This window comes from Rhamphochromis longiceps, linkage group LG7 (genome assembly GCF_057381845.1).
Source record: "Rhamphochromis longiceps isolate RC_006_pf linkage group LG7, R_longiceps_female_GT1.1, whole genome shotgun sequence".
Lineage (NCBI taxonomy): Eukaryota > Metazoa > Chordata > Actinopteri > Cichliformes > Cichlidae > Rhamphochromis > Rhamphochromis longiceps.
Genome location: NC_140563.1, coordinates 26989525 through 27015196, shown reverse-complemented (window position 1 = coordinate 27015196; position 25672 = coordinate 26989525). Strand labels below are relative to the sequence as shown.

The 25672-nt window shown below is 37.7% G+C and overlaps 1 protein-coding gene across 4 annotated transcripts in view; it reads right to left on the bottom strand.

Moving 5' to 3' along the window:
* Positions 1-25638, bottom strand: part of ppp6r3 (protein phosphatase 6, regulatory subunit 3) — a 28178-nt gene extending 2540 nt beyond the window's left edge. For 2 of the 4 annotated variants that reach the window (XM_085413123.1, XM_085413124.1), the window contains exons 1-23: positions 25438-25638; positions 18288-18459; positions 17867-18100; positions 16924-17110; positions 16638-16775; positions 16339-16404; positions 15791-15903; positions 13272-13385; positions 12851-12977; positions 12511-12663; positions 11230-11379; positions 10963-11027; positions 10743-10858; positions 10164-10249; positions 9502-9588; positions 8856-8953; positions 6758-6812; positions 6243-6373; positions 5106-5221; positions 4290-4482; positions 4063-4160; positions 3641-3836; positions 515-622 (exon numbers count right to left, since the gene is read on the bottom strand). In XM_085413123.1, the coding sequence (XP_085269249.1) occupies positions 515-622; positions 3641-3836; positions 4063-4160; positions 4290-4482; positions 5106-5221; positions 6243-6373; positions 6758-6812; positions 8856-8953; positions 9502-9588; positions 10164-10249; positions 10743-10858; positions 10963-11027; positions 11230-11379; positions 12511-12663; positions 12851-12977; positions 13272-13385; positions 15791-15903; positions 16339-16404; positions 16638-16775; positions 16924-17110; positions 17867-18093 (2624 nt within the window). In that variant the 5' untranslated portion in view covers positions 18094-18100; positions 18288-18459; positions 25438-25638. The remainder of the gene's footprint in view (positions 1-514; positions 623-3640; positions 3837-4062; positions 4161-4289; positions 4483-5105; positions 5222-6242; positions 6374-6757; positions 6813-8855; positions 8954-9501; positions 9589-10163; positions 10250-10742; positions 10859-10962; positions 11028-11229; positions 11380-12510; positions 12664-12850; positions 12978-13271; positions 13386-15790; positions 15904-16338; positions 16405-16637; positions 16776-16923; positions 17111-17866; positions 18101-18287; positions 18460-25437) is intronic. The other 2 variants (XM_085413125.1, XM_085413126.1) reach the window with 2 other exon arrangements.
* Between the last annotated feature and the right edge of the window lie 34 nt (positions 25639-25672).

Sequence of the window (25672 nt, the reverse complement as noted above, 5' to 3'; positions counted from 1 at the left end):
GAAGGTAATCTGGAACTATTCATAGACTTTAAATGACCTGCTTTCTGGAAAAGGTCTAATCCAATTGAAAAGGGAAGGAAAGAAGTTGTTTACTTTGTTGTTAGGCTAACTATTTTTTAATCAAAAGCAATTTACTACTTTTTAAATCACATCTTTTATTTTCCAGGCTCATATTTAACCAAAATGGAAAGGCCTGCAATTATTCACAGCTCAGAGAAACGTGGGGCACTGACATAGCTGCTAGATGCATCTGGATGGCGATATAACAGAAATGATGAATGTGATGATTCATTACTATTAATGCACTTGAAGTTATGAAGAAACATAATCTGACTATCAGATTCTGCAAGCACATCTGATAGTAGCAATGAATACTGCAAAGTCCTGCACATTTCAGGGACAAATGTGTGACGGACGACCGCTGAACACTGCAGAGCACGTGCCGACTCTGGCTTTTTATAAGACAAAAACAAACTTAAGTAGTGACTGTGAGACTGTGTGTGCTATATCTGACCCAGTTTTAGGACAGCAGGCTGTGGCTGAGCTGTTGATGCCTGCTCTCTCTGACTCCACATACTCCACTACTGAGTACTTCTCTGAAGAAGCAATCTTCTCTTCCTCACTGGAACACACAAGTACACAGCATATGCATTAATACATTGGTATGAATCCCTTCTAATTAGTCACTTTTTCCACAGAACCACACCAACCATTACAACAGTGAGATGTCAACAGTGAAGCATGCTGAACTGACTGACAGAAAGAACAGTAAAACAAAGGATGGTCATGTCGAAATGGAACACCTCTGATGTCTATGTAGGAAAAGCATCAAAATGTACAGCAAATGGAGAAAGTCAACAGATTTGATTGTTTAGCTATGATAGTCTTTACTTTGTTGCTAGCAAGCAAACAGTAAACAGGCCTAGAGACTGATTAGACCAAAATTGTTTGTACCAGCCGTCAGTCTTGCTTTGTCTCAGAGAACCACCAATCATCTTGATGAGGCCTCAATCAAACTAAAAACACTCACAAACATCCAAATCTATTCAAACATTTAAAAAGGTGCTATATAACGGGTACCCAGAATGTGTAAAATTAGAAAACAAATGTTTATGGTCTCCTGTTAAAAATCTGCAGTCAGTTACATGTTTTAAAAACAGAATTTTACAATTTCACAAAAACATTCAAACTCATATAGTCATGCTTGTGTAAATGTAATTTTAGTCAAGTACCAAAAAAGAGAAAACGTTACTTTCTGGAATTTATAGTACAGAAAAACAAATACATGTTGTTTTGAAATCTGATTCAATTAGCAACACATTAAAGCACAAATCTTTCTATTTGAATCTACCTCAGTTATTGTTATATTTAGAATGGTTGTATTTAGGGCTGTGCAATATGACCAAAATCTCATATACCGATATAATACATTTATCGTCCTGACAATGGTATAAATCACAAAAATGTAACATTTTATGTAAATTCTGGAATCTCGAGCAACTCAACTTGCGTGAAGTGTTTCCAGCTGGGCGTCCTTTACCTGGAGTCCAGTGTTTTAACCGATGCATGAAACTATACATTTTTAGACATAAGTTGTAACGGCCATCGTTTTCTTTCAAAGTTTGAGTCGAAGGTTTATTTTTTAGCACCTGACGGCTCTTTTTTGCTTCTCATCCGTAAACTTTCTGCATACCCTTTCACGTGATTCAGTTTATTTTGAAAAGTCTCAACAGGATCAAACAAGTGGACAGCGGAGCCACTCGATGGTTTTACCGTCGTTGTTGTTGCTAACAACAACAACAACACATAAAGACAGGCGCTTGTCCGTCCGTAGTGTGGTTATATTAAATATAAGAGAAAGAGAGAACTTTAAGAAATTAAGATAGCCACTACAGTGATCATCAAAATGATGAAAAAATATTGCTGTAAACAGTTTATTTTACGACACCACGAAACAAACGATAGCGTAAAATGAAACGATAGACGTTTTTATATTGTCATCCGATATACATCGTTATATCGAACAGCCCTAGTTGTATTACAGCCAATATCAAATTTTGTTTTATTATGTGAAGAGTGAGCTGTGACGTGTACATGTTTTTATTCTGTATTAAAGTAGTTTTTCAGTCAGAATACAATCACCACATTTTGCTTTTGTATTTTGCAAAAGTAGTATTGTTTTTCTCTCTAATAAGTCACAATCGCAGGATGGACACACTGTCTATTTGCTAAAGCCAAAAAAATAAGGCAGCTATGGGAAAAGCACACCAATGAAACAAGCATATGGAGAAATATATTTAGAAAGCTGTATGTAACCAATAAAAATCCAACTGAGGCCACTTCAGAGAACTGGTTTCTACTTTGGGCCAATTTCATCTGGAACATTTCAGCCAAGAATGAGATTGTGTTGCAGTGTTAGAATAAAAGTAATCTGAATAAGATCAAGGCAAAATTAAAAAGGAAAAAAAAAAAAACTGCACTAAAAAAAAAAAAAGAAAAGAAAGAAAAGAAGAAAAACACACCTTTGATAAAAACACATGCAGAATGGAGATAATGAAATAAACAAACAAGGAGTTGAAACCAAAGAAGATCAAAATTCCGAAAGAAAAGTTGGTGGTTGACGTGACAACAAGACTACATCACGGCTGCAGGCTGATCTCTGATTGGCTGTACATACCGATAAGATTTCAACACTCTGAAGAAGACCACACCCACAACGCACAGCAAGAGAGAGAGGGGAAGCTCAGATTGTAAGTGTCGCTCAGTTCATTACACTGCTGTTATCAACTCAGGCAGACAGACAATATGATGCAGCATCAACAAAGGGACGGAAGGACAGAGGACAACCAACTTTAAAACCTGACTGTTCAGGAAACAAGGATTTCACCATGAAAGGGACTTTTTATGAGGCACTTTTTAAGCTTGTAGGACAGAAAAGTGGCATTCAAAACTTGGTATCCCCAGTTTGTGTAAGGCAAGACCTCAGTTACTTTGGATTTTTGAACATCAAATGGCTATCAAGGAGTAAAACACAAACAAACTAGTGTTCAAATATCAACCCCAATCCCCCCAAAATCCTATTTTCTGCTGTCCACATTATCATGTCACACAAATTAAATGTCACAGGATCTATAGTGGTTGTATCTAAAGTCTCAAAACACCAATAGTGTAAAGAACTTATGTTAGCTACAGTCACTACAGTCTAGACAGCGGAAGAAAGAATAGTCAGTGTTAAAAACTGAATCAGTTTATAGGCCCCTTTCTTTATGGCAGTGCAATGGACCAGGTCAAGTAGGAATCATTTATCAGATCAGCCTCTAATCCTCATTGAGGCACAGATAACTAAACTGGGATTGTATTCATAAATAAGTAAATTCTTAAAGTGATAACAATTTTTAAGAATTTACACTGACTACAGCCTAGTTAAGATGAGTTATTCACAAAGTAGGACTACCTCAGTAGCTTAAGAGTTTTTCTTCTGGCATGAAGCTACAATGAGCCAGCCCCGCATCCCATAAGACACACCAGTTAAAACCAGCCAACCCATGCCTATAATCACAGAATTCCAACTGGCACTGGCACCACTCTCATCACCATAAGTCTGAAGCGTAATTCTTTTGTGTGCAAGTGATTCTCGAACCTCTTGAAAACGGCGGTCTCAGTCTTGGCATCAACAGTGAGACTGACTGTTTCTTTCATGGAGCCATTGATGACCGTTTCTGTGATGCTGCGGTGCTCAGAGCTAGATGCTTCCTCCTCTGCCTTAGAGCTCCCACAATCACTAGGTGCAGAGGCAGCTGGAGAAGCCACACTCGTGCCCAACCAGCCATCACAGTCTGAGGGATGTTAAGAAATGTGACATTAGGTGTCAGGTCTAATCAATCAATCAACGTCAATTAGACTGATTTAGCATCAACAGCTACCTCAACATGGGTTACATTCACCCCTAATATAAGAAAGATATAAGAAATATAAGAAACATCATCAAGTTCAGGAAATTCTGGATACTTCCCTTGTCAGATGACAAGAATACTCAAGGACATGCATTTGTGCATATCTCACCTTCAGACTGCATGGGTGCGTTAACCCCTAAAGGGTCAATTGTTTCTATACTGGTTTCCATAGCAACAGGAGAGTTGCATCTCAGGGGGTCTTTGGGGCTGAAAAATAAATATAAATTTATAAAGCACTTTCAAGTTTCACGGCTATCTTAAACACAAATTATTTATTCCAGAAACTGCAACACTGCAGACAGAAAAACAGACCCACGGTAAGTCAGGACATCTTACCTGACAGGAGTGAAGTTGGAGAAATCAGCCCAGCCAGTTTCTGAGTTTGAGTTAGCTGCAGGAGAGGAGCTCCATGCTGTATCAGGGGAGGTGGAGGGAGAGGATGGAGCTGGGTTGCTGGGGTTGGAGTTTGAAGCTGTGGATGTACCCGTGTCCATAGGGATATCATCAAAATTTGCCGTCCACACTGGGCCTAAACAAACAAACAAAAACAACAAAAACAACCCCAAATATATACGTTTTAATTCACGCATAAACTGAAAATAACTCCAATTAATTATCGTGATTAATTATTCGTGATTACACAATGCAATGCCTACATAGTGAGGGGTTTTAAAAAATAAAATTAAAAAAAAAGTAAAATACTGCCAATTTTTTTTTTACTGGCTCAGTGTTTGTTTGTTTTTTTAAATAAATAAAAAAAACAACATAATTTATTGCTTATTGCGCAATTTATTGTTGATATTATTTAAATATGCTTTAGTATGTGAAAAAATACATACTAAAAACATGCCAATTGGAAGCGGCCATTGTGGAGAAAATGAAAGCAACTGTTACTGATTCTTCGGGGTTGATCTAAAGGAGTTGATTTGATTATTCAGTCGAACTGGGAGGGGTTAAAACTCAGCTGACAGCAATCTACTGACCAGCAGTGAGATTTTACACTCTATAACTTTAAATTAATCTTAGTTTAATCTTGATCCTAAAATCAAGTTGAGGCAAAAAATAAAATAAATAAAAACGCTTGTGACAATTTGTCATTAGGCTACCACTGTGTACTTGAGTCTTACATGTGGTTGTCTCAAAACCACTAACCTGTGTCAACTTCCATTCTGTCATCGTTGCTGGGGTTGGAAGCTTCAAACTGATCCCTCTTCACGTCCTCCTCCTCCGAGTCTGTGCTCTCCTCGCTGTCTGTGCTGCCTGAACTCCTGTGATGGACAGATCAAGTATTAGAATAAAGATCTGAGCTGTCCTCTTTATACTGTGAGTGAGATTAAAAATAAATAGATAAATAACTAAATAAATAACAGAATATACAATTCAGCAGGAATTGATATCAGGATTTTATTGATACAGCTTAAATAAACAGGCTGCTCTGGTGGCGTTTTGTAAAACAATTTATCTGTATATATGCTCCTATATGGAACTTACAGTTCACATAAACACATTTTTTTGTATTTTTGCATAATAAGTATGTAATGCTGGCCTTGTTGACCACTAAAATATGTATTCAGAGCCATACGACCTTCACCTTTCTCATTTCCCTCATCTTTCCATTGTGAATGAATTTGTGTGTGATTTACAACTAACACTGACAAACCTATAGATGTTTCTTATCCAAGTACTGATGACATTATTCATATTATGTTGATTTTAAATATTATAACGATTATTATTACCATTGTATTAAAAATACTGAAGTAACAAGCTGATAATACAAAGGTTTTTTGATGACTACAGCAATGGTGATACAACTACCACTTTTCTAAAGCAATCACACAAAAAGCAAAAAACTCTAAACACAACAAATTATCCTTAAACAAGACTAAAAAGTTTTACAAATAGCTTCTGACGTTGATGTTAATAAAAATGAATCACTATAAGATCAAATACAGTGTCCATATGAATTCATGAGAAAACCTGCTATATCATTCCTACCACTTGAATGTTTTAGTTGTTCAAAATCTGGTGGCACATGGTTCACATCCGTACCAGCTTGCTCTCACAGCACTACAACTATGCCCATGTTTGACTTGATAGTCCTGTTTAATGCTATCAAATGAAGGCAACCCCGCCCCCTTAATGAAAACATTAAGTAACAAATAATTTAAAAACAAGTGGAAAGATAGTATAATGAGGCCATTAAGGTTAATTCAGTAACTCAATTCAGTTCAGTTGCAAAAAAAAAAAAAAAAGTTCAGTTTCTTGGTGCATGTGTGTCTGACTCACCTGGGGCGTCTCTGTGCCTCTGGTGCAAAGGTGACATCTTTTTCATCCCAGATATCGTCTTCATCTGAACCAGCATCTTCAAACTGCTGGATTTTCTCCTTACAGCGTGCCTCAAACAAAGCGATATTTGCCTGGAGAAAATTTACACACATGTCAAAATTAGAGTGTCATCGGTTGTGCTTAAAGCACATGCACATACAAAGTAAAGTCTTACAGAACAAAACCCTAGGCTGTGAAGCATTCACTTAGAAAGCAGGCCTCAGGCATCTTTCACAGCATTATGCTGTCATTTCTTTTCCTGAAGAATACCTAGAGGCTTGTTTGAAGTACAAAAAAAAATTACTTCAAGGTTTGTATTCTACAGCAGTTTTATTTTCTCACTTTCTTGTCATCTGCTTCCAAATTAATATCAACATCAGGATATGCACATCATGCCTTTAAAAATATTTTAACTAATTCCAGAAGAGTTTTACTCTCAACATTATGAATTTTAGATTAATAATCAAAGTACTTACACTTTCATTTGTATTCAGTGAAAAATTGATGTCTGATATTCTATCAAAGGGAATACTGCAAGGTTAAAGAGAGAGAGTTTTATTGAGTTAGATTTGTTAGGCATCCACATACAGACAAGCAACAAATTAAAGGAAAAACCCCAGATTCCCTCCTACAATGGGGGAATCTTTTGGCCGTTGCTGTGGGAGACATTTTAGTTGTAGAGTGATCTTTTTTTTTAAACCAGTGATGAAGCACTCCCAATGATGCAAGTTGTTGCCGAGATGTTAATGCTCCCATCCATAGGGAAAGAATGGCTTTAATAAGTATGACTGATGTGACTCAAACACCATGACCTTTAGTTGCCAGATTCAAAAGCCAGCTGAACTTTTGGCGTCATCAAAACGAGGGAATATCATTTGTGCTGCTTAACCACTGTGTAGAATTTCATAGACTTGGACAAACAATGCCAAGTCACACTGCTGGCACAACACCTTATCAAGACACTTGTTTTTCCTTTAACTCGTCTCCAAATGACCCCACACAGACAAATTCTAGGACACAGCAAAAGTTTGTTTAATATTTCAAGCAGCCAGTACAAAATAAACAACTTTTAATCACCACCTGATTCTTTATGTCCCCGTTCCATGTTTTAAACTGACCAAGCTAAGAAAAGCTACATTTCCAGGTAGAGGAAACAATGCAGACAAGGAACCCAACATTGTTAGTCTCTACTTTGATATTCTGATGTAGTCACAAAAGATTTTGCTGAAAATTTACCATCCACTAAGCAATCACTTTTTGCCCAAGCATGTTTTTTTTTGTTGTTGTTTTTTTTATTGTTAGCCTAGTTCTAACAAAGATGAAAATACAATAAATATAAAACTCATCATGCATATTGCAGTTGGATATACACTATTGAAACAACTAATAATGAAGGAATTATCTATGTTTTTCACCTGTGTGACCACTTATAATAACTTGCCAACATCTGCCCTGTATACAATGCACTGTTCTTTTACAGCAAAGAAGCAGAGGTTTTATGCTGTGTACATCTCTACAGGAAAGTCAAGTCCTCTCTTTTTTTAGGCTACATCAGATATGTTCCAGGCATCATGATGGCACAGGAGGCACACCACTTTAGACACTTTAGATTAGCTAGAGCAGAAGCATTATCAGGTACATCAGTTAAAGACCTCAGTGAATAACAGCTTTATTTTCTAAAAGAGATCTCGCCAAATTTTCATTACACTAACATTAAATAATATTATGCTTAACAGAATTTGTAGAGGTCATGTCTGTGGTCAATGTGCATTTTCAGCCTTTCTGGGAAACATTCAATCACTGAGGTAGGTTGGTCAATGCTATGGGTCCATTGTATTTATGCATCCCCCATGTATGAGTCTTATGTTTCTAACAAGCATGCTTTTCGACAGGTGTTCATATAGCTACCTACTCAGAGCAGATCTTTTCTTCCTAAGCGCTTTACTGATGCCATTTTTTTTTAAATTAAAGCGGAAGAAAAGAAAGTAAAAAGAAAAGTTATTCTTGTAACTAAAAGTTACAAGAATAACTTAAGGTCACCAGAAGCCTAAGATTATGTAAGAAAGCTGTACTTCACTGATCCACTCCCAGGCATTTTGAAAAACAAGTGACATAAAAGGCAAAACCACAAGCATGCCCATTCCAGCTCACCCTAAGAAAGACAGAAAAGAGGCGGCCCACGACAGCAGAAAAAGGTGGATATGATTTCTTCTTTGAGCCAATTTTTGCCTTTGACGTGATCATTGTACCAGGCTAATGCTAAAGCATAAAATGGTGTCGCTGGTGATGACATTTCTTTCTATATAAAAATGAAAATCTAAATTACTCAGAAAAAAAAGCTTTATGCTTTTTAAATTGAGTTTAGGGCTAGAATGGAAATCCTTCACAAGCCAATGAATGACTCAAAATTAAGAAATTAAATTGAAGACCTTTATTTTAAAAGTCATATGCAAATATTCTATAACTGAATGAATTAACAGTGAAAAAAATGACCCACCAGCTTGTAGTGTAGTGTGCTGTACCTTTTGTGTTACATGGTAATACTTAAATAGCAAATGTAGGAAAAGTACTCACTCCACAACATCGTCCTGATCAGCAAACTCTTCGTCATTGAAGCCAAACTGCTCAATAAAATTGGACGTCATTTGTTGCATCTGATAATCAGAAAAGGCCTGGCAAAACCCAGGACCAACGATAATGATATACTCTTGGCTCTACACCAAAAATGTCATTACTTTCAGTACAAAGAACATGTATACACATACTATATTCACACACACATAACATACATTAGGATAGATGTTTAAAGTACATTCATTTTTGAATTTTCTACTGCTACACTGATGACAGAGTTATTGTGCAGGACCCATGGACACAGAGTACCCACTGAAATCAACAGCTGGCCAAGTCAAGGGGGAAGAAGAAAAAACCCCCCAAAACAAACAAAGTAACCTGATGCACTTTGGAGGACTTCAATTTCTCTTGTGAAGCATGAAGTGGACAAAATTTAAAAAGAAGTTGACATGTATGTACTGCACATTTAAATTTCCTAGGGTCCCCCCCCAATCATCGAAAACACTTTTGACAATAACTTTTAATATATAGAAGGTTTTGATTTGGCCCCCTAGGCAGAAAGGCTACCTCTACATGAGCTGGGTTTATGTGCCCATGGGTCTGCTTTGTGTGCCTTCATCCATTTGCATCTGTGTTTAAATCTTACTTGTTGAAGAGACGAGTCTTGGTGAAAACCACTCTCTTTAAAGTCCACCTCATCATCACTGGAAGAATGGATGTGGTGTGTATTTACCTGAGAAAACATGACATTTAATACAAAATGATCTCCTGCTTATGGAGTGCAAAGAGTGCCAAAATTAAATAACATAATCATTAAACTATAATTTCTGCTTACATTAAAATTAGAAGTACACTTTTATTAAAAATATAATTATTTCACCATTTTATCATCTCATGGTTCCTGTGCTACAGTGCGTCATGAAATACTGAAACTGTCACAGCAGGTTGTCAACAGACCCCAACATCTGACCTCACCTTTGACTGGAGGATAAACATTGGATAGAATTTACTTAAGTGCTATATACAGGTGATGCTTAGTTCATGCTTTGTTCCCAGGGAAATCAGTCTGGCTGACATTAAAGTTCAACTTCATAATAACTTACTGACTCTCAATGTCTTGCTGGACAGTATATTTTAAACTGAATCATTGGCTCATCTTTTCCTCGTTTGTCCTAGCAGTTTATTTTCAATTAAAATTTACATTAAAAACATTTTAATGCTATGCCAAAACACTTTAGCTGTTAAATGGTTCAGCATGAAAACAAACCTGAAAGCTTTACTATTTTTCATGTTCGTGTTGTTACTCACCAAGTCAACAGTGTTTCTTTTGTTTGTGTCAGCCAGCTGTCCAGAAATAAAAGATTCCCATTTTTCTCGATCCTCTGCAGGGAGCTCTGTCACAGACATGAAATTTATATAGACACAGACACACACACACTACATCAACATAAAGAGCACAGCTATCAAAACTACTGGCAGAAGACAGTGCTACCCCCTGAGCCCCTTTACAACAAAGTAGAATAACAATGTTATTCTCAAATTATGGGTAAGCACATCTCTCACTTTATTTTCAGTTATGATTTTAGTGTCCAATAATTATAAAACCCAGATAATAAACAAAACATTCATGCTCCAAATTCTATTCCACAGTTTCTTGTGTTTTAAAGCCAGCTCTTCTCTTTCCCCTCACATGGAAGTGCTTTTTGTCCTTCCTAAAATACGAGTGTAACGAAGGGGAATATGAGCTAGGGTTTAGAAACGTTAGTGTGCTGATGATGATGTGTTCCTGGTCAGTATGAGACCTATCGATGATAAACCTACACTTTACAGGAAAGTAACAACACATGATGGTGCTAGATGAGCACTCAAAGAAATGTAATTCCTCACCAGAGATGAGCTGTTGTATTTGCGGCCCATTAGGGCCTTTGTCGCAGTTATGAACTATAGAGTTGGCTATTCTGGTCAGGTGACCCATGTAGCCTCGTCGCCGCCCACCTTCTGCCCTAAAACAAGGTTCAATAGTAGTATTAGCATATTTAATAGGGTGCTAGCGCCATGACCAATAAAACACAAGTATTATGCTTTTAGTGCAAACAAGAATACTTACTGTTCTTTCTCATTGGAGCTCCAGGCATCAATGATTCTCTGTATAAATTGGCACTTTTGAAACAGCTGGTGGAGAAAAACACAAGATACTAAATACACCAAAGAAATATCTGACAGACAGCTCACGTGACGTATAGTTAACTTCCAAGTCTGTTGCTCGTATAGGCCTGTATAAACAGGTTATGGACACATATACATATGTGTATTTATACACACACACACACACACTAAAAAGTGTGGTTTTCCCCTTCTAGTATTTCAATCTTACATGTTTGATGAGGATGCTTTCCTTCACGTGTTCTGCCTCTGTGTCTGGTTGGATGTCTATGGGGGCAGGAGGCATAGCCAGTATCATGGCTGTACAGATTTCCACCTGAATGTGGAGGAAGTTGTTCCAGATGTATTTGAAATACATATCCTGTTGAGTAAAACAAAAACAAGTACAAAAGGAGACGCATTAATAATGGATTGGATTTATATAGCGCTTTTCTAGGCCCCCCAAGTGCTTTACAATGCCACTATTCATTCACTCTCGCATTCACACACACTGGTGGAGGCAAGCTACGGTTGTAGCTACAGCTGCAGACTGGGGCAGACTGACAGCAGCGAGGCTGCCATATCGCGCCATTGGCCCCTCTGACCAACACCAGTAGGCAGTAGGGTAAAGTGTCCTGCCCAGGGACACAATGACCAGGACAGAGAGCCCGGGGATCGAACCGGCGACCTTCCGGTTACAGATGCGCTTCCCAACCCCCTGAGCCACGGGTCGCATTAGTAAACCGACGGACAGAATAAAACTAGGGGGAACCACAACCAAAGGTTTTTCAGGTTTTTTTTGCCGACATAGCTGACACAAACTATGAAGGAAAAAATCTGTCATGTCTCCTCACAGGCTGAGATCTTATATCCGGATCATGGTGGACATGTAGGCTCCCTGTGCATTGCCACTATACATGACAAGTGATAACTGGATGGCCAGATTTAAGCTAAGTATTTTTTTTTTATTAAAAAAAAAAACAAACAAACAAAAAAAAAAAAACCCACAAAATACTGAAAAGCGATGTGTTGTGTGTCGTGCATTATGAATGATGCAGGCAGTTTGAAAATTCAGGCCAGCCACATTGCTAAAAAATAAAATCCAAAACAACAAAAAGTTAAATCATCCATTTTCTTCTGCTTATCTGGGGTTGGGCAGCGGGGAAGTCCAGACCACTCTCTTATCAGCCACCTCTTCCAGTTCTTCCAGTTTCCCAACAATGCTCCATCTGGTGGCAGATGGCTGCATAACATCGGGATGCAACAATTTACTGGGATTGGACATTGACTTGAATGGTGTGGAAGTTTGAAGTGTAGGGATAAAACTTTCTGTTAATTGTGCAAGTTAGGATTTTCAGATTTAGACCAAAAACTCTGAACTGGAATTCTGTGGAAAATTTATGCCCCAAAAAATTTTCAGAAAACTTTTGAACTTGTCTAAGATCGAAATTCATTGCATTGATTGTAGTCTCCGCCCCCACACCACACACCCTAAAAAGAAGATAGTACTTACTAGTATAACTCCAAGTGTGTTGAGGTTAATTAGTTCTGTATTGATGCTGTGTGTGTTGCTCTGCAACAGACTGGCGACCAGTCTGACCACATTGAGCCTGGTGTTGCCCACTGGAGGGTCCAGAACCCCCCATGTTGTCTTCATCATATTCTTCTGATGGTGGAAAGCAAAGTGTTTATCTTAACTACAAATGTCATTTTCCTTGGGATAAATAAAGTATTATCAATCAATCAATATTTGCAGACTTGGCCTGAAAAATATAACATAGTCCACCTATCTTCAACCTACAATCTGCAAATCTGCAAACAGAGCAATAGTCACAGCTGTAAATAGTCTTTACCTTTGGAGGTTCGAGTAGCAGCTGGTGAAAATCTTTGAGTCTGGGTCTCACAGCCTCGAGGATGCTGTGGTTCACTGAGAATGATGGATGAGACATCCCTGGGGGGCACTCCATATGACCCTCAAACCTACAACACATGTCCAGTCACATGAACTAGTGCAAAAAAGAAAACAAAACAATGTTGCCTTGCCAGTAGAGTTTGGACCATGATTCAGACTGGGACTATATGATTTAAGGATCCAAATAGGAGAAGTAAACTTTGTATACTGCAATAAAGACAGAAAGAATGTTTGCGGTATTTAGCTCCCCATTTCAAGCGGTATTGTGTTGCTTAAAAATTGTTTAAAAATTGATTTATTTTAAAATCTCCACCCATGTCAAATTAAAAATATCAACTGGCAGATGAAAGGACAAGACATACGCTGGTCTCCTCGTCTCAAACAATGTGAGCAGGATCTGGATAACGCTGACAATTGCAGACTCGTTCTTTTCCTTGTCGAAGATATTAGAGAGCAGCTGCTCTACTGTCTCCTGCCTGAAGAGGAAGATAACAGACACTTAAATGAGGGGAAAGCAGGTTTTTTGCATGGCAGAAAATGACAATGAAATCGAACAAAAACAAAGATAGACACAAGAGAATGATTTAAAGTTTGATCTGGTTGATCGTTATCAAAATTCACACCAATTATCTTATATCTGAGTTCAAAGGTTACGTCACAGTAAAACAAGAGCACTCAGAGCGTAACTCCCCAAAAGGACAAGGGCTATACTAAATGACACTTTTATTACAATACATTCCCTCTTATTGGGTCACTGCAATGCCATAGGGTGTTGTACTGAAAAAATAAAGTGTGTTGTACAGCTCTCTGCATGCCCTTTCATATGATATGGGGTTTTTTTGTTTTGTTTTTTTACAGCATCAACTTTGACCTTGGGCACTAACAATGAAGATCAAGGTCTAATACTTAGCCAAAAATTATTTAAGTGACCGGAAACAATTTGTGAAGCTGGGTGTCCATTCCTCATCATGCTTGGACATTGCTTGTGGTGTTCCACAAGGCTCTGTACTGGGTCCAAAATTATTTATTATTTATATAAATGATATTTGTAAGGCATCTGATATATTAAAATTAGTATTATTTGCAGATGACACAAATATTTTTTGTTCTGGGGGAATCTAAAGGAGCTGCTGGATACAATTACTTCAGAAATGTGCAAAATTAAAAAATGGTTTAACAGGAACAAACTATCGCTAAATCTAAGTAAAACTAAAATTATCTTATTTGGGAATTCCCTTAGAAATGCACAAGTGCAGATTCATGTAGATGGTGTGGAAATTGAAAGAGTACTTGAACATAAGTTTCTTGGTGTGATTATAGATGATAAATTAAACTGGAAGTCTCATATAAATCATATACATAACAAAATTTCAAGAAGTGTCTCAATCTTGAGTAAAGTAAAACACATTCTGGACCACAAATCACTCCACATTCTCTATTGTTCCCTGATTGCACCGTATTTGAATTACTGTGCAGAGGTTTGGGGCAATACTTACAAATGTTCGCTATCATCAATCTTTATATTACAAAAAAGGGCCATAAGGATAATCCATAAAACTGGTTACAGAGATCATACAAATCCACTATTCTTAAAATCAAAAATTCTAAAATTCACAGATCTGGTTCATTTTCTCACAGCACAAATTATATATAAAGCAATAAATAACCTGCTTCCTGACAATATTCTAAAAATGTTTTCTAAAAGGGAACGGGGATACAATTTGAGGGGGGAATTAAATTTAAAACATCCTCGTATCCGTACAACATTAAAAAGTTTTTGCATCTCTGTGTGTGAAGTGAAGCTGTGGAACAGACTAAGTAAAGATATGAAGCAATGTCCAAGCATGGCGCAGTTTAAAAAGCGGTTTAAGGATATGGTTTTTACAGGGTGCAGGGAAAAGGTAGAGATTTGATAGGGTGTTCTTGTCTAATATTTTCATGTGTGTGCGCATGCACGGGTTTGTTGGTATGGGTATATATATATGTGTGTGTGTGTGTGTGTGTGTGTGTGTGTGTGTGTGTGTGTGTGTGTGTGTGTATGTATATATATATATATATATATATATATATATATATATATATATATATATATATATATATATATATATATATATATATATATATATATATATGTGTGTGTTTGTGTGTGTGTATGTATGTGTGTATATATATATATATATTAAATATATATAAAATTGTAGGTTGTGTATCCTTCAGGTGTTAATGGGGTTATTGAAAATGTGTATATGTGCGTATGTGTGTATATACGTAGGTATGGATAGATAGAAACATATATGTGTATATATTAAAAAAAAAAAAAAAAAAAAATTACACATAACATATAATGTAATTACAAGGAGGTATTTCTGTAGTCTATTGATACTAGATAGTGGAAAAGGGGTGGGATTAAATAAGCTTATGCTTCTTCCTGCTCCTTTTTGAACATGGACGTTATTTGGAGTTGTGGTTGCTCGTTTTCCTTTTGTTTGCTTTGTTCATTTGTCTCTTTTAATTCTATTTTTTTTTTTTTTTTCATACTTTTTCAACATGTTCAAAATAAAGATTCAATCAATCAATCAACCCAGGTACTCATGTCCCCCAAGGACTAGGATATTGTTGTGAAGTATCCATAAAAATTACTGGCTCATATAAAGTTTTCACTGATATTTTCACATTTGGTGTGACCCTGACCCAATTTCACCAAAATTAAATCAGCTCGAGCTGTTTTTGGTATCATCGTAACACAACTGAAAATGAGATTTCGGAAACCAGACTGCTAACAAACAGGAAGACAAACAAACAAACTGAACCAACGACGTACTCATAGATAGTTTTATTCTGTACAATACTGACAAGTTCTCGTAAAGAAGTAAATACATACTTTTCAAGTGTGGACAGAAGTGGATCAGGTTCTGAAGAGCCCTGCACCTGGAACATCTGGTCTCTGCTCAGTCTAATGATCTCACAGAGTGACTGTGATGCATTGGAGTGTCTCTGTTTTCAAGAAGAAAAAAAATAAATAAAACACTGCTAACCAGCTTAAAAATTTAAAAAAAAAAAAAAAAAAAGCCCTCCAGTCTTGTATTTCCCTCCTGCTAGCTGACCAGGAGGCTATTTGTTGCAGCCCTCGATCAGTGAGCCAACTCTCCAATGAGGCTCTCATCCCACAGTCAAATAGAATGACTGAAAGTGCAGGGAAGAAAATCCCATCGGGAGAAACCCCCACCCCAACACCGCCTCTCACCGAGGGCACATAGGTACAGAGCCCAGCACCCCTCCAGGTGACTTTCTGCACTTTATATAGTATTGTTTAATATTGGTAAATATTACATCTGAATGTCTTCAATGATTAAATAAGTACCAGTATACTTCCTGACGAATACCCTGGTGAATACCGGAAGTACAGGGCAAAATATGTAAGAAACTCACATCTTCATCTTGAGAAGGTTGTATCATCTCCACCAGTCTCTGAATCACTTTCTCCTCATTCAGCCACTAATAGAAACAAAGAACTTTGTCAGGAAATCATAAAATTTCATTATTAAATAAAAAGGCTTCACAACGTTTCACCCTTTGCTGTCCACTTCATTCCTTAACATCAACTGAGAACGGTTAATAAACTATACCAGATGGCAATATAATTTAATGTGGACTGTAATATTCTAGTGTAAACTGCCTGAGAGGATATCATTTTTAGCAAAGGAGGGAACCATTTTGTTGTTACCCACATTGAGAACATCTTGTCGTAGCTGCTGTGGTTCGATGCAGGTGAGCATCCTGAGCAGCAAGTCCATGATCGCAGAGGTCCCGATGTGTTTTATCATCAAGTCTACAAAGTCTTCCTGCTTCCTCAAAAAATCAACTATCTTTAAATAAAAACAAGACAAGGTTTTGTCATACCGATTTAAACAGACTTTGTTACACCTATAAGTAGCAAAGCAGTTTATCCTCTCAGTATTTTTACATGTTGGCATCATTGGTGAAAAGAAATAAATTAATAAATAAAAATCCTACCTGTTCAGGCTTGCGTCCTATAAGAATAGAAAGAACTTTGGAGAAGAAGCTGGCCAGGAGGGGGTTGAGGGGCGGCTCATTTTGGAGGAAACTGTACAATTTCATCAGCAGTTTTTCATCTTCTCCTAGTCTGTCATTGATCTGGCTCACATCTGATGTAAGCAGCTCACATGATATGTTGGGATACCTGAGGGGTTTAAAAAAAAAAAAAAAAAAAAAAAAAAAAAAAAAGGCCCTTTTAGAGTTTTTCCAATAGTTACAGCACTGCTCATTACAAAGCAGATAAATATTTAAATGCAGGAAATTCTAGAGGTATGAGTTCTTCTCAAAGTTATATCCAACCAGAGATCAAGAGTTTAAGTTTAGTTGCTTCATTTCACCAGTTTATTTTGAGAAAACACTAAATTACAGCAGCACTGCCACCATCGGTTCTGTAAGTAGTGTAACAGGAATTTTCTACAAACCTCAGTTATACTGGTACACCAGACAGAATCAAACTTTTTTTCTTTTTTCTTCAGATTTCCATATTTCAAAAAACAATTTGAACAACAGATCAAAACAAGTGTAGATAATTCTCCTGTGAATTCATATAGCTCAAGTGGGAGCCATATGTCCAAGTAATACCATAGTATTTAAAGCAATGAGTGATTTTAAAGCAGACTACTGGATGTGAAGCTTTCCCAACTGGATTTTCCCACATAATCAGAAGTTTGGGGAAAAGCTCCCAAATCTCAGTTTGACCAATTTCTTCCGGCCTTGTGAACAAACTTGCTAACATTTCAACTTTTGTGGACATGTCAGCAGTTTGCTAGACACTGGAGTTACGCAACTTTGATTTAGCACCACAGATAAGTTTACAGAAAAACTACATCCTGTAGGTTAAATGTTCCTGATGTCAACATACATCTTCGTCAAACTGTGAAATTAATAACCATTTCCTTACTTGTATTTAACCTTTTCCTCAACATCAGTACTGGGTTCCTGTGTGATAAAGGTAACCAGGTCCTCCATACACTGTGGTCTCAGCAGGAAGTCCACAAGTTTGTGATTCTGGGCCTTGCACTCCTGCAGGACATCATCCTCATCCATTACCTCTGTAAGCGTCACATCCTCCTTCTCCAGCAGTGTGTCAATGTGGGATGTGGTGTGGAGGTCAAATTTCCAAAACATGTTGGTTCTTTAATACATACATACATACATATATATGAAAAAAGGACACAAATATGTTAAAACAGATTGTGGGCAAAAGTGAGTCATTAAAATGAGCACAAAAATGAAACATTATCAATCGAGATTCATCTAAGGGGCAATGATTTACTAAGGGATCACTCAATAATCGAGTAACAGTTCTTATTTCAGCTCACCTGTGAGTATGTTGGAGTCCTCACAGCAAAGCTCAGGTTAAAAAGAGGTTTGTTCTAGTCTTTGGGAGTTGTGGCCCATTCCAGGCTGACCAGACGGATGGGCAAGCAGGCAGATAGTGGTAATGGACACACTCACAAAAAGCGCACATACAGCAGTTCAACACGAACACACCTGTGGGAGAAAGACAAAAGCAGATGGGCATATATTAGGGCTGTGCGATATGACCAAAGTCTCATATCCCGATATAAGACACTTATCGTCCCGACACAGATATATATCACAAAAATTTTACATTTTCTGTAAATTCTGTGAATCTCGGGCAACTCGACTTGAGTGAAGTGTTTTCAGCTGGCGTCGTGTACCTGGAGTCCAGTGTTACATAAGTTGAAACAGCCACAGTTTTCTTTGTGAGTATTTATTACACGGCGTGCTGCGGGGAAAAGCCATCAAATCCGACTTTTTTTGACCCCATGTGACGCATATCCGATCATGGTATAACAGTTTGAACAGCACAAATCCAATTTTTTCAAATCCGACCTGGGTCACGTCGTATTTAGGGCTGCCACAAACGATTATTCTGATAGTCGACTAGTCACCAATTAATTTTGCGATTAGTCGACTAATCAGATCATCATCCATTGGAGGTAAAACGTACAGCTTATTGCACCAGCAGCATCTGCTCTTATATAACTATCATTTGCTTACAGCTTTAAGTGTGTAAGGTCTGTGCTAACTAACAATAAAGACAAGATGATAGTTTATTAAATTTGCAGATTGTTTCGGTGAAGTTTAATAAACTCCTTGCTATCTAAAATATAACAGGACACCGGAGTATATTCTCAAGCATCTCACACTTCTGATAATCAGCTGTCTGCTTGACGTTTATTCAGCTGTGTAAAAACTTTAATCTCAGCCAAACCGATTTACTCAGGAACAAATAAAACACTGAAAGAAAGCCAAACAATAACATTTTTAAGTTATCTAAGTGACTTATATATCATGTTTAACCTGAGTAGCGAAAGACGGCGGTGGGTTTGAAAACGATTTGCCGGGAGTCCGGTGTTCTCACGGCTCTAGCGAGCCTAGCCCCCGGCTAGCTATAGAGCTAGTGGGTAACAGACGTCTCCGAAAACGTCGGAGCGCTTTTGAAAATATTTGGCGTCTTGATAAACTGAGCAGATATTTGAGGTTTACACAGCTACATTCTCGCCTGAAAATATGTTAAACGTTTATTTTGTGACCCAGAAAGAATAATAAGAGTAATATTAAAACTAACTAGCTGCCGCCATTGTTGGAAACTGAGCTGGGCCGCGCTATGAATTCTGGGACACAGCTTCTTCTTCTTCGGGGTTTAACGGCAGCTGGCATCCTTGTACATGCAGTGCTGCCATCTTCTGTTTCAGTCCGTTATTACACTCTTAAATCCTACTACTTATTCCTGCGTCTTTTGGGATCTTACAAATAGAGCAGGGCGATATGGCCAAAAATATTTATCACGATATATATTTGAAAATTTGCGATAACGATATAACCGACGATATAATTGATGCGAGACAAAATACAACTCCACAACATTACTAGTGCAAAAAGACAACCTTCCATTTATTTTCACTTAAACAAGAAGCTGGTTTTTATGTACATTAAAGCTTTATAAAAATGTAACAGTGCAAATGCAAATTCCTTGCTGAAAGTTTAACCAAAAGGCATTTCCAGTAGAAATGGGCTGACACATCCTGAGCATAACCATGTATAATATCCACTGAAGTTAAAAAGAGGTGCTTTGCAACATTAAACTGCAGTGTGCAGTACTTATTTTTCGGACCATAAGGTGCACAGGATTATAAGGCACATTAAGCGAAACAAAGCAGTCAGATAAATCAAATTTTATTAAACTCATTCTTCTTGCTTCCTCCACTTCTGTACCATTGATTCATTAATGTTGAATTCTCTGGCAGCTGCTCTATTCCCATGTTGTTGCAGTATATTAATGACTAACCTCGTATTGTGGATGGATTATCTCAGTTGTTCTCCTGACTGAAGTTTGGTCCGTTTACAGCATCCTGCCATGCGATTGCATTTGTCTCTAACCATGAAGAACCTTCACGTTAACTTTTATAAGTGGAAAAGTGTTAGTGTTCGTCCTCCAGCTTCACTGTTTATGTTATGCTAACATAGCTGTGTCGCTAGCGATCACGTAGCACATCATTATATACCAGCTAGCCCAACTTCAGTAACCCTACAAACGTCACTGCTGTTTAGTTTCCTGTCTTCATTTATGTTGGAAGTGATAGCAGAGCTGTACGTTTGAATTTTTTCAGAAATCTCTCAGTCAGAACATGCAATATCATGCTTAGGTAACTAGCGAAACTAGCGAGCTAACTTCCGCTAGCTTCCTGCTAACTTCTAACTCCGTTAAATGTAATAACTTTTGTTTTCATGGATGCCTGGAAGTTAAACTTCATAGTTACACCTGGTAAAGCAGCAATGCTGATCATTTTATTAAAGATGAAAGAATTTAGACATAAGTGATGCTGCAGTGTTGTTTGACCTGAACGATACAGAGTTTAGGACCCAGATTACTCCCAGATTTAAGAGCATCTTAGTCCGACAAATACGACAATAACGACGGCCCGCTTGCATGTTCTGCAAAAAAATGTGCTTTGTTGTGTATCTGACGGACAAACACCAAACCAGTTCCACATCACGGAAGTTGCACCATTTTTACAAACCAATTCTGGTTCATCTGTTTCACTCAACAATCGGCCATGTGCGTATGAAAACAAAGGCACTGCGCATGCGCGTTTTACTCCCATTCTATCGCGATATTTCATTTTCCTATCGTTGCCTAACATTATACCGGTATTACCGTGAACGGTATAATATGGCCCAGCCCTACTTACAAAGCTTCAAACGACGCGTCGACTATTAAACCAGTCGACGACGATTTTGATAGTCGATGTAATCGTGACTAGTCGACTAATCGTGGCAGCCCTAGTCGCATTAAATCAGTCTTTTACGTCACTGACACAAGACAGACGCCAATTATCAGCGCCGGAGAAGACAATCAAAAAGACATTGTGAACGCTTCCTGGCCATCCAGTGAACAACCGGACCAAAAAAAAAAAAAAATCAGAATTGAGCATTAAGACCTCCAGTGTGAACTTAGCCTTATAGTCAGCAGCATTTAGAAGTGCTTACATAACTTAAAGGCTTTAAGAATGCCCCCACCCAACATTTGGATCAGATATCCATCTCATCCTGACTTAAAAACCTGGACTGGATAGTGGTGACAACCTCCTGATCCATTTTACATTGTTCTGTGTTTACTACACACTGGTTGCTACAGAGAGCTATCATAACGTGGAGAATGCCAACAGGAAAGAACCAGCATTTTGGAGACATTTTACTGCTGCTACACAGATTTTCTTTACATGTTTGGAATAGGTTTTTTATTTTTTTTTTTAAATTAAACAGTGGTCAAGTGAGTCAAAGAGACAATGTCAATGATGTATCAGTAGCCCACCTAAGGCCCAAGATGACTACCAGCTGAGGCTAACCAGCTGGCATTAAACACCAATAATAAGAAATCTACAATAACTTACATGCATTTAGAAATCTCACACATACAAAGAGCGACCTTTCTCTAGTTAAAGAACAAAAAGGCACAAATTCTCAATTATTACTATTTTAACCGTTCATCTTATATAAAAATAAATAAACTCCCCAGTCTCTTTCTCATCACCAACTGGGTATGAAGACTTGCATCTAGGCTAACATGATTCTACTACTTCATCTGTGCCTCATAATTAGAACTAGGCAATAAAACCAATTAATTATCGTGCAAAAAACTTTTTAATAGCAATATAAAACATGGTCATTATTAGGGCTGGGCCATATTATACCGTTCACGGTAATACCGGTATAATGTTAGGCAACGATAGGAAAATGAAATACCGCGATAGAATATGAGTAAAACGTGCATGTGCAGAGCCTTTGTTTTCATACGCACATGGCCGATTGTTGAGTGAAACAGATGAACCAGAATTGGTTTGTAAAAATGCTCCAACTTCAGTGATGTGGAACTGGTTTGGTGTTTGTCCGTCAGATGCAGAAGATGCAAGCGGCCGTCGTTATTGTCGTATTTGTCAGACTAAGATGCTCTTAAATCTGGGAGTAATCTGGGTCCTAAACTCCGTATCGTTCAGGTCAAACGAACACTGCAGCATCACTGAGAGTTAAAAACTGTCTAAATTCTTTCATCTTTAATAAAACGATCAGCATTGCTGCTTTACCAGGTGTAACTATGAAGTTTAACTTCCAGGCATCCATGAAAACAAAATTTATTACATTTAACAGAGTTAGAAGTTAGCAGGAAGCTAGCGGAAGTTAGCTCGCTAGTTACCTAAGCATGATATAGCATGTTCTGACTGAGAGATTTCTGAAAAAATTCAAACGTACAGCTCTGCTATCACTTCCAACATAAATGAAGAGAGGAAACTAAACAGCAGTGACATTTGTAGGGTTACTGAAGTTGGGCTAGCTGGTATATAATGATGTGCTACGTGATCGCTAGCGACACAGCTATGTTAGCATAACATAAACAGTGAAGCTGGAGGACGAACACTAACACTTTTCCACTTATAAAAGTTAACGTGAAGGTTCCTCATGGTTAGAGACAAATGCAATCGCATGGCAGGATGCTGTAAACGGACCAAACTTCAGTCAGGAGAACAACTGAGATAATCCATCCACAATACGAGGTTAGTCATTAATATACTGCAACAACATGGGAATAGAGCAGCTGCCAGAGAATTCAACATTAATGAATCAATGGTACAGAAGTGGAGGAAGCAAGAAGGATGAGTTTAATAAAGTTTGATTTATCTGACTGCTTTGTTTCGCTTAATTTGCCTTATAATCCCGTGCACCTTATGGTCCGAAAAATACGTACTGCACACTGCAGTTTAATGTTGCAAAGCACCTCTTTTTAACTTCAGTGGATATTATACATGGTTATGCTCAGGATATGTCAGCCCATTTCTACTGGAAATGCCTTTTGGTTAAACTTTCAGCAAGGAATTTGCATTTGCACTGTTACATTTTTATAAAGCTTTAATGTACATAAAAACCAGCTTCTTGTTTAAGTGAAAATAAATGGAAGGTTGTCTTTTTGCGCTAGTAATGTTGTGGAGTTGTATTTTGACTCGCATCAATTATATCGTCAGTTATATCGTTATCGCAAATTTTCAAATATATATCGTGATAAATATTTTTGGCCATATCGCCCTGCTCTAGTCATTATAAAAGTGACAGCTCATTCAATCCATGTTTTGACAGACAATATGAAAAGCCAATGACAATGCCTGAAGTGCTGCTATTGGCTGGAATTAAACTAAGCTGCAATGTCCTGGTTTTTCCCATGTTAAGAATGTGTATAATACGAATACTCTGAAGGAAATGCTCTTATTTGTATACGTTTTTCAGTTTTTGTTGTCAAACAACTTCATGAACATGCAATAAAGATATGAAAAAGTGACAAACAATACCCATCAAGACCAATGTAAATACCCTCTATTTTCAAGCCATCTTTCAGTCCACTTTTCTTCAATGCTAGAGCCCTGACTTAATGATATGATTATGATGTCTGATTAAATCCCTGTGAAAATTTGTCAAAATCTTAGCTTTTCTCTGATTTCATCTATATTCACGTAAGTTTGAAGTTACATTAAACTAAAGCTTCTTGTTAGCAACTATTCTGAAAATTTGTTGTTGACACTCTTGAGATGTGTGCCAGTTCGGTACATTACTGTAGAGAGGTATTAATCCATTCCCATTTCTTTTTATTTTGCTTTCAAGGAGGTAAACCTTCTTTTAATTTTTAAACTAACTTTGAGCAGTACTTCTCCAGATAAATCGCTTAGCAAAGACCTAATTTAAATTGTATGCATCTTTAAACACTTTGTGACTAGCAGTCTCTCATCATTTGACCTATTCATTGATTCCCCACCTAAAAGGTCTTCTAATTACCCGTTCTGTACCACAGACAACCTATAATCACAAGCTCACCCACTGTACAAAGCACCTTCCTACTTATATTCAGAACAGTGACTTGTTACCAAGAGACTGTAGCAACTGCGTGTAATAAACATAGAGGATACCGGCTGCTGTGACTCCCCAAACTACTTTGACAAATCAAGTGCGGCTAGACATCTGGATGCCGATTATATTTCTGCTATTATGAATTTTGTGTTAACTCAGCAATGCAACTGACACAAAAACTGCACTACACTCACACTATAAAACGCCTATATTTTGATAAAACTATCACTCCCCAAAACAGCTGAACATACGCCATAGAGCGAAAATAATAAAAATACCGTAGGCACATAAACATTACGAGCCCGTAATAAAATCAATCTAAATATCCACTCTACCTACATTTCAGGCCTATGTAGTACAACTATACACATGCAATAAGATATCACATTTTAGCTGGGTGGCAATACTTAGTATTCACCCAGAATCACCTGGTTCATCTGGGCTTGACTATCTGTTCCGAACCAACAGACTGAGCAGTTTAAAAAAAATAATAAGAATTTCCTTAAGTATGTGTAAAGGCAGTCATTTAACGCAATCGTTATTGGCTGTATTTAATTTCAGCTAACCAACCTTCGAAGGCAAAGTTAACGGTTAGCTTTAATTTCGGCTAAACACGAATCAAAACAGCAGCCTTTTTAATTCACGTCATTACCAGTTCGTTTACATCCTAAGGCCCAAACCTATCTACCACTAACGGTGCAGGCGTTAAAGACAACACACCGGTACAAGGAACGTCACTAGCTATTGTTAGCTAACCCCGTGCTATCGAACTCAACCAGTTACCCTAATATATGTCACATATGAGGGTAATATTAACTGGCTGACAGGTTTGACAATAAAATCAAAATATGATCCCGAGGTACCTTAAAACACTAATGTGTCATGTTAACGTTAGCCTCCTCTTAGCTTAAAAAAACCACAGCCTGACAGCGCAGTGATAAGATGGCCAAGTATGCTCTTTGCTAGCCAGCTAACGTTAGCCGGCTATCTAAAGACTGCTGGCTAATCGTCTCTTCAGCACCAAGTGTATGAGCTTGCAGTTGTACCTACCAATAGACAAGGGTAAACACCGACTCTCCAGCATGTAGCTTATCTTAACATTAGCCTCGGACCTTAGCGATACTAAGACAGAGCTAAGATGAAATTTTGGCAAGGAAAATAAAGCGTTTAAAACTGTTTCTAACAGGCGCGAAAATGTAGACCTTCGGAGAGCACTTTTCAAGATGGCGGTTCCGTCAACTTCATCGACCCCTTCCCCCACTCCAGCTGCAATGTTTGTCAATCA